The sequence below is a fragment of the Lonchura striata genome, chromosome 27, assembly GCF_046129695.1.
Source record: "Lonchura striata isolate bLonStr1 chromosome 27, bLonStr1.mat, whole genome shotgun sequence".
In the NCBI taxonomy this organism is placed as follows: Eukaryota; Metazoa; Chordata; class Aves; order Passeriformes; family Estrildidae; genus Lonchura; species Lonchura striata.
In genome coordinates this window covers 6,188,646-6,197,752 of record NC_134629.1, presented here as the reverse complement: position 1 = coordinate 6,197,752, position 9,107 = coordinate 6,188,646, and the positions used below count along the sequence as shown (strand labels likewise).

General features: G+C 70.4%; 1 protein-coding gene across 1 annotated transcript; it reads left to right on the top strand.

The window, feature by feature from the left end:
* The first annotated feature begins 1,678 nt into the window (after positions 1-1,678).
* TAMALIN (trafficking regulator and scaffold protein tamalin) lies at positions 1,679-5,791 on the top strand. The gene is made up of 8 exons (XM_021548280.3): positions 1,679-1,819; positions 3,532-3,581; positions 3,971-4,025; positions 4,354-4,456; positions 4,545-4,638; positions 4,710-4,776; positions 4,859-4,925; positions 5,007-5,791. The coding sequence occupies exons 1-8, from the start codon at positions 1,679-1,681 to the stop codon at positions 5,429-5,431; spliced, it is 1,002 nt and encodes a 333-aa protein (XP_021403955.3). The 3' UTR covers positions 5,432-5,791.
* Positions 5,792-9,107: the final 3,316 nt, after the last annotated feature.

Genomic DNA, 9,107 nt, shown 5'->3' with positions numbered 1-9,107 from the left:
TTTTAAAGCAAAACCTGTCTGCTCCTCTAGGAGACAGAATGGGAAACCAGGCTAGGGTGGCTGCAGCCGAGGGGCCAAGTCATTGCCAGATTTTGGGAAGGAGACGGGGTGTTCCTCGTCATTCCCGGTGGTTTGGTGACTCAGGGTCGGTGGTGGGCTCCATCCCATCGTTTCCCCAGCGCTTCCAGCCCAGAGCAGCTCTGCTCCTGGAGCAAATTTCCCTCCTGGTAACCCCAGGCCAGGCTGTGGGCGGGAGGTTTGGGTGGAACGCCAGCGGGATTGTTACGATTTTCATTTTTTTGGGTTTTTGTTTTTTTTTTTTTTGGCAAATTTTAAACAAACATTTGGGCAAAGCTCTCAACTCCAGCTGGAAAATTCCCGCTGCCTCCCGCCGGAGCCGCTCCGTGTGTCCGCAGCAGCCACCGCGGCTGCCTCCGGGAATTGTTCCGTGTCCCAGCTCGGCGCACGGAGATCCCGCAGGAACGATTTCCATCCCTCCGGCTGCCCCGGGGGCTGCGGCCACCCCTGCCCCATCTCCCGCCTCCCGATAAATCCCAAATGCGGCTTTGGCGGCTGTCCGGGAGCAGCGGAGCGCGGCATTGCTTCTGCTCCCGGAAAAACTCGCGGCTTTCTCCCCAAATCATCCCTGGGGTGACCCCTGGGAACTCTCCTCGGCACCCCACGGTGCCTCCCGTGACATTCCCAGCAGCATCCCACCCTGCACCCTCAGGATCCCGCCTCCCCCAGGTCCTACTGCCCCGAGAAGCGCCCAGAACTCCACGCTGAGCCCCGGGGTGTCCTACGGGTGAGGATGCGCCCACGCAGGACCCTCCTTCCAGACCCCCCCCACGCTGCACTCCCTGTGCAGAACTTCGTGAAGGGCCCCCACACTGGACCCCCACGCTGAACCCCACGGGATCCCTGAGCAGGACCCCCACACCGGACCCCCCTGTGGATCCCCAGAGGGTCACCGAGCAGGACCCCAGGTGGAATCTCCCCCCTGGACCCCCACGGCATCCCTAAGCAGGAACCCAAATTGTTCCATCCTGCTGGACCCCACCCAAGGGGCCCCTGTGTGGGACCTCCAGGGGGTCCCCGAGCAGGACCCTCACACCGGATTCCCCCTGGACATCCACGGGGTCCCCAGGCAGGACCCTCACACCGGATCAATCTGGTTCTCCATGGGGTCCCCGAGCAGGACCCTCACACCAGACCCCACCCCAGACCTCCACGGGGTCCCCAAGCAGGACCCTCACACCGGATCCCCCCCACTGGTTCTCCATGGGGTCCCCGAGCAGGACCCTCACACCGGATCCCTCTGGTTCTCCACGGGGTCCCCAAGCAGGACCCTCACACCGGATCCCCCCCACTAGTTCTCCATGGGGTCCCCGAGCAGGACCCTCACACATGGGGTCCCCCTGGATCCCACCGGATCCCCCTGGTTCTCCACGGGGTCCCCGAGCAGGACCCTCACACCGGATCCCCCTGGCCTCCCCGTGGTCCCGACTCGGTGCCCGGGCCCGGAGCGCCGCCGGCACCGCCGGACACCGGGCGTGGTCTGTGTCCGAAGCCGCGTTTAACGCCCCGGTGGGTGGGCTCGGCTCCGAGAGGGGCGCGCCCCGCGCTGCCCCCGCCCCCCGGGGCCATATAGCGGCGCACGGCCCGGCCCGGCCCGGCCATGACCCTGCGGCGGCGGCGGCGGCGGCGGCTCCGGCCGAGCGACGATGCGGCACCGGCGGTGGCCCCGGAGAGCCCCGGGCCCGCCGAGCTGTACCGAGCGCTGGCGGCGGCCGGCGGGACCCTGCCCCGCGTGCGCAAGGTAGGGTTGCGGGGCGAGCGGGGGAGCCGCCCCGGTGCTCCCGGTTGTGCACCGGGACCGGAGGGGGAAGGGGTGCCGCGGGCGGTAACGGAACTGCGGCAGGAGCGGGGCTGCGCCGTGTCCCCGTCCCGCCCGGCCGCTGGGTTTGCTCCGGTGTCTCCTCCTGGGCTCTTCTCCTGCGCCGGGGGCCCGCCCAAGCTTTCCTCGCGTCCTCGTCCCGATCTTGTCCCGGTGGCCGCCCCTTCCTCTTGTCCTGCCCCAGCATCTCCTCACCCCCGTCCCATCCTTCCGCAGCATCTTCCCGCTGTCCCCGTCCCGCTTGCTCCGTGTTGTCCCCCCAGGCGTCACATCCCGTCCCGGATCCTGCCCGGTGCTGCCCCGGTATCATCCCTGTACCCCACCCTGGTTTCCCCCCAAGCCCCGCGTCATGTTCGGGGCCCTCCCCACGTTCCCTGCAGTGTCCTCCCTGTGCCCCTTCCCGGTGTCCCCCAAGCCCCAAATCCTGTCCTGGTCCCTCTCCATGTCCTGCCCGGCAGTTTCGGGGCGCAGGGCCGGACCCCCACCCCGCTGCTGGTGGCTCTGTCCCTGGGACAGGCGTGACCCCACGATCCCCCGGGCTCTGTCCGGTGATCAGGACAAGGGATCGGCCACCGGCTCCCCCGGGGTCTGATTTAGGGGCGGTAAGCCCGGCTCACAGAGTACCCCGCGTCTGGCTCGGTGGAACACGGGGCCCCTGGAAAAACTCCGGGTCTGGCTCGGTGGAACACGGGGCCCCTGGAAAAACTCCCCGGTGGTGACGCCGGGACCGACACCGCCCTGCGGCTCCCCCCGGCCCCGGGCTGCTTCCTGAGCGCCGTGGGGAAGCGAGAGCGGAGCCGACATCCGGAGCAGAAGTGGCCTCCCCCTGCCCTGCCACAGAGACGCGCGGTGGCCTGGCCAATGCTCACCAGCCAAGGCCACCACCAGAAACGTCCCTGAGGGTCCCGTGTCACCTTCCCGTCACTGTGGTGGCGTGGGGCCCAGCGTGACAGGCAACGACTTTCCCTTTGGTGAACACACCCAGTCCTGGTGGTTTTGCGCCCGTGGATGCATTTGGGGAGGTCGCTCACTCTCTGGTGACACACGTGTGGCACCCGGCTGCCACCAGGACGTGCCATGTGCCACTCTCGAGGGGCAACTCACGGTGGCACTGCCTGAATGCGCTGCAGCTGCCAGAGCCCAGCAGCCACCGAGGGGCATTTGGGGACAGCCCTGTCACCTCCTGCCCTGCGGTGAGGGTCCTGTCTTGCCCTGCCAGTCCCTCCGCCCGCCCACGCCTCTGCGCCTGCCACAACAGCGACATTGTCTGGGCCGGGTGGGGGGGGTGGATTTTGCACAAAAATCCCGACTTTGTGACCACAACAGGGCCCCTCTGTGCCGGGGCCCCTCGGAGCGTGGCGTGGGGTGGGTGCGGCGCGGCTGACGTCAAAGCGTGGGGCGAGCACGGGGCAGCTCTGAGGGTGCCTTTGAGCCCCGATCAAAGCCCCGTTATGCCCGGGGGGCACCCGGCTGCTGGTTGGGTGCCGGCTTGGCACGGTGCTGCCCCGGGGTTTGGTGCTGTCCCGGGGTTTGGTGCTGTCCCGCTGGGACCCGGCGGCGTGGCTGGCCCTGGAGGAGGTGAGGGATGTCCCCTCGGGTGTCCCCTCGGGCTGATGGCTCTTCCTTTCCCGCAGGACACAGGGTTCAAGTGGGCATCCCCGAGCCAGTCGCCAGAGGAGCACAGGTAGGGACAGGGGACACAGGAGTGGGGCTGGGGTCCCTGTCCCAGAGCTTGGAGCTTGGCCCTGGGACATTGTTCCACTCTGGATAGCCCAGGAGGGCTGGAAATTAAGGGGGTTTATGGGGGAGGTGACAGAAGTTTATGGGGTCACAGCTCCCTGGTGGGCTCAGGCACTCCAGACCCTGTGGGCATCCTGCCTGGCACCCCCACGATTCTGGCCAAGGCAAATTTGGGGGGAGGGTCTCATCCCTGGGGGCAGGAGGGGTGAATCCCCTCTCAGGCAGAGGTGCTTGGGGACGCCAGAGCAGCGTTTTGAGAAGAGCCTGAGGTTTGCACGGGCAGGTTTGGGTGTGCTGGGGCTCTGCCCTGCCCCTGATCCCTGTGTCCCCCAGGAGGGTGGTGACGCTGGAGAAGAAGGCAGAGGAGTCCTTCGGCTTCGAGATCCAGGTGGGTGCTGAGCCGAGCTGAGCCTGGCCGTGCCATGCCCTGCTCCCCGCCCTTCCAACCCGCACCTCGCTTTGCATCGAGGGTATTTTTAAGTTCTCTCTGAGCTGGGGGTTATTTTTAGCGGTGACGGAGTCGCTGCCTTACCGAGCTGGGGGGGCACCCGGGATGCAGCCATCAGGGCAGGGCCCCCCCCGTGCCAGGGGCTGCGGGGCTGCCCCGCTCACCCAGCAGCAATGCAACACTGCCCTGCTGCCCCGTGGCTGCTCCCGGGGGGTTCCTGGGGGTCGGGGTGCCCCCGTGACCCTGAGCAGACCCCCCCCTGTTCCAGACCTACGGGCTGCACCACCAGGACAGGAACAGCGTGGAGATGTTCACCTTCGTGTGCCGCGTGCACGACGGGAGCCCGGCCGAGGCCGCGGGGCTCAAGGCTGGTGAGATCATCCTGGGGGGGAGCTGGGGTGGGGGGCTCTGGCAGCGGGGAGCAGCCCCCCTGAACCCCCTGTTCGCCCTGGGCTCCAGGGGACACCATCACGGGCGTGAACGGGCTGAACGTGGAGGGCATCCGGCATCGGGAGATCGTGGAGATCATCAAGAGCTCGGGCAACGTTCTCCGGTGAGCTTGGGGGGCGCAGGGGAGGCCCGGGTGGCTGCAGCCCCCCACGGCTGACGGCTGCTGACCCACAGGCTCGACACGCTCTATGGCACCTCCATCCGCAGGGCCGAGCTGGAGGCCCGGCTGCAGTACCTGAAGGTGGGCAGGGGCTGGCAGGGGGTCACGAGGAGGGGCTGGGGACCCCCTCGCCAGGGTCCTCACCCCCTCACCCTCCCCGCAGCAAACCCTCTACGAGAAGTGGGGGGAGTTTCGCTCGCTGATGGTGCAGGAGCAGCGGCTGGTGCGGGGTGAGCGGGGACCAGGGGGCTGGCGGGGGAGGATTTTGGGGCACCAGCCGCCCTCCCTGACACCCCCGTGTCCCCCATCAGGTGTGGTGGCCAAGGACCCCAGCATCTACGACACGCTGGAGTCCATCCGCTGGTGCCTGCAGGGGGAGGGACTGCCGGGGGGCTCCTCCCGGGCCAGCGGCAGCGATGATTCCCTCTACCAGACCTGCGTCTTCGCCTCTTCCAGCTCCCTGGACGGGGACAAGGATGGCGACAGGGACAAGGATGAGGACAGCGGGGGTCCCGCGCCGCCCCCGCCGCGCCCCCGACCTGCCCTGGCCCGCAGCGCCAGCCTCAAGTGTGCGGGGGGCCCGGGGGCTGCGGGGAGGCTTTGGGCCCGGGCCGGGGACCCCGGGGAAGGAGCGGCCGCCCCCCGCAAGAGCCGGCACAGCAGCTTCCGCCGGCGGCTGCTCAAGTTCATCCCGGGTCTCAACCGGGCGCTGGAGGAGGAGGAGAGTCACCTCTAGCCCCCCCCGCCCGGCCCCCCAGGACTATTTATTTATTTATTGCGAGGGGCTTCATTCCCCCGGCCCCCATCCCTGGGGGCTGCAGAAGGAGGTTTGGGTTGGCCCCGGGGGGGTTCTGATTTGGCCCCTCCGACCCCGGCCCGTGGGGATGGTGACGCCGAGGGACGGACGCGACACCGAGGGACAGACGTGAGGAGCCTCCCGAAGCGGCTCCGTTCTCGGGAACGGCGCCTCCCTCCCCGGAGGGGAGCACCGGGGTAGCCCCGCACTCCCCAGGCTGGGGGGGCTGGGGGGGTCCCACCCCTGCCCCCCCGGGCTGTTGTACCACGCCGGTGCTCGCCAATACAGAGAGGATTTGCAGCGGTGTGTGGCTGTGATGAGAGGGGACAGAGCCCCCCGTGGGGACCAGGACGGGCAGGGTGGGCTGGGGGTGACCAGCTGCTGTCACCTTGGCCGTGAGCGAGCTCCCGGGGACCCCCCGTGTCCCCCCGCCTGCCGCAGCCCCCGGTGCCGTCCCCACGTCCCGGTGCCGTCCCCACGTCCCGGCGCTGCGGGGCCCCGGCCAAGCCAGGCCCTTCCTGCCCCGTTTCCTCCGGCAGCCGGCGGGAAGCGGCTCCCGCCCCGAGCCCTTCCGCCCGCGGGGGACACGGTGCCCACGCAGGACGGGCACTGGTGGGGTCCCCCCGACCTGCCTCAGTGTCCCCCAGAGCCACTGAAGCGGCGTGCAGAGGAGCTGGGGGACACAAAGCACCCCCGGAGCTGGGGGACTGCTGCAGCACCGGTTCCCTTGCACAGGCGCTCCGTGGAGCACCGAGAGCCCCCAGCCCTCTGCTCTGCCTCAGTTTCCCCCTTTGGCCGGGCTGTTGCATGTCTGGGGACCCCAATTCTCCCCTTGCCCTCCCCGTCCCCCCCGGGAGAGCCTCTGGAGGTCTGGGGGTGAGAACTGCGGGTGTCTGTGCGTGCCGTGGAGCGGGGGGTGGGGGCTCAGCTGGCTCCCCCACACTCTCCTGCCTTGTCCCCGTTCCAGGGCAGCTCCGTGCTGGACATTTATGGTCTGGCCCCGCAGCCCCGGCGGCTCCCGGTGTCCTCCCGCGTGCTGCCCGGGTCGGAGCATCCCGTTCCCGTCAGAGTCACCACGGCACCCCCCGTGGCAGCTGCCACCCCACGCTGAGCTTTTTATAGCCCCGACCTGGGGCTGCGTGCGCCCGGGAATGGGCAGATGGCCGTGGGACACCGGGGTCACGCGTGGCACCGGCTGAGCCGAGGCTGCGGGGTACAGACCGGGAACGCCCCGGAACCGCCTGTCATTACCGATAAAGATAGGCCCGGGGCAGGGAGCCAGGGGTAGCCGTGAGCCCCGGCTGATCAGCGCCCGGGCACGGGCACCCTGCAAATCCCAGCGCCCACCCTGGGGCTGCCTGGCGGTCATCCTGTCCCCGTGTCCCCACCTGGGTGTCAGGGGGGATCCCTGGGGCTGCTGTGAACAGGGGTCCCCCCGCTGCACCCCCGTGGCCTTGCCAGGGTGGCTGGGCTCGGGTTTCCTCCCCCGAAGCCATCGCGGTGCCCGCGACCTCTCCCGGGGTACAGCTAATCCCGGCTGCGGGGGCTGCCGCTGCCACCCTCCTGCCTCCGGTACCGCCGCCACCAAGCCAGGGATGCGGGGGGCTGCGACCCCCGGTGGCTTTGGGACCCCCGGCAGCTCTGCGACCCTCCTGTCTGACGTGTCCCGAGGACTCGTGGCCGAATCCCCGGGCTGGCACCGGCCCTGCCCCTCGGCAGGTCCCGCCGGGCCCGGGGGATCCCTCTGGGGGCGGCCCCGGTGGTGCCGCGGGATCCCCAAGACGTCAGTGACCGGTGTGACGTCAGCGGGCAGGTGTGATGTCACGGAATCCCGTCGGGGGCGGGCGACAGCCAGAAGCGGCGCCGGAGCGAGGGAACGGCTCCCGGTCCCGGGCCGCCACCTCCGGTACCCCCGTGCCGCCACCTCCGGACCCCTCTGGTGCCGGGCTGCCCCCGCCCCGGCTGCTGCTCACGGGGCCGGGGATTTCGTGAGGCCATGCAGGGTCCCGGTACCGGAGGTCCCGGCAGCACCCCCGATGCCGGCAGCGGCTGCCGGGACACCGGGGCACCGGCCCGGCCCCGCGGTGGAACCGTACCGGGGCCGCTGCCGCTGCAGGGGCACTAACGGGGGAGCTGTCACCCCCGGGGGCGCTGCCAGCCCGGGCACGGCGGGCCGGGTGCCCCCAGACCCCCGGTTTGTCCCTGGGAATGGAAACCGGCGGGTACGGCGAGGGACGGGACGGAGCCGGTACCGACGTGTACCGGGTCGGTAGCAGGAGATCCCAAGGGAGTACCGGGGTAGTATCGGAGGGTAGCGGCTCAGAAGCTCCGCGGTGCTACCGGAGGGTATCGCGGGAGGTGCTGGAGTCGTACCGGAGGGTACCGGGATGGTACTGGAGGGTATCGCGGGAGGTGCTGGAGCCGTACCGGAGGGTACCGGGATGGTACCGGAGGGTACTGAGGGGGTACCGGCGTGGCACCGGAGGGTGCTGCGGGCTTGTGGGTCCCTTCCGCTCACCGTCCGCCCTCCCGCGGGCCCGGGCCGGCTCCGCACCGGCTGAGCTCATCTTTCCAGCCCGCGGGCGCTGTTCCCGGCGCCGGCGCCCGCCAGCAGCCGCCGCTCTTTCCATCGCCCCGGCCAGGGGCTCCCCGCGGGGACCGGGCGGGGGCGGGACCCCGCGGCACTCCCCCCGCACCCGGCACCGAGCGGGAGGAGCCCGGGGGTACCGGCGCCGCTGAGCACCGGAGATACCCGCATGGGCACTGGGCATAGCGGCACCGGGGGTACGGGAGATCACCGGGGAGAACGGCGGCGGGGGGACACCGGGAATGGGGCAGTGAAGATACCGGCACCGAGGGGGCTCCGGGGATGCCAACACCGAGGGGACACCGGGGATAATGGCACCAGAGATCCTGGCGCCTCGAGGGCACCGAGAATGGTGGTACCGGCAACGAAGGGACACCGGGGATACCGACACCGAGAGCCTACCGAGGCTGGGCACTAAAATGATGCCAGCACCGAGGGGGCACCGAGGGTGGGCGCAGCGGAGTACCAGCAAGGAGGGGACACCGGAAATACCGGCAGCGAGAGAGGGCCGGGGCTAGAGGCAGCGGGGGACGCCAGCCCCGGGTTCGCAGCAGCGAGGAGACACCGTGCATACCGAGGAGCCACCGGCTGCGAGGACACCGGGGATACCCCTGACACCGGGGCCTCCCTCCCCCCGCCGGCGGCCCCCGGTGCCCCGGGGGGATATGTGGGGAAGCGAGGGGCGCCCGGGCTATTTTTAGCCGGGGCCGCGGGGGTATTTTTAGCCGGGGCCGCGGGTGCGTCAATGGAACCCCGCGTGCGTCACGGCCGCGCCCCCGCCGGGGCCGCCCCCCCCGTGCGTCACCGGCCCCGCGCCGCCCCGCGCGTCACCGAGCGCTTAAGAGAAAGTAGTGGCGGGGCCGGAGCCCGGCGGAGCCCGCGGAGCGGCGGTGGCAGGAGCAGGAACCGGAGCGCCGCCGCGCCGGCACCCGGGTACGGGCGGCACCGGGATGCGGGGAGCGGGTGGGGGGCACCGGGGGCAGGGGGTCGTGCTGGCAGCGGGGGCGGGCTGAGCGCAGCGGCGTGGGG

Coding starts and splice junctions, on each gene's coding strand:
- TAMALIN (XM_021548280.3), top strand. CDS start 1,679: ATGACCCTGCGGCGGCGGCGGCGGCGGCGGCTCCGGCCGAGCGACGAT. Junction 4,026..4,353: donor CCTTCGGCTTCGAGATCCAG/GTGGGTGCTGAG, acceptor CCCCTGTTCCAG/ACCTACGGGCTGCACCACCA. Junction 4,926..5,006: donor GGAGCAGCGGCTGGTGCGGG/GTGAGCGGGGAC, acceptor GTCCCCCATCAG/GTGTGGTGGCCAAGGACCCC.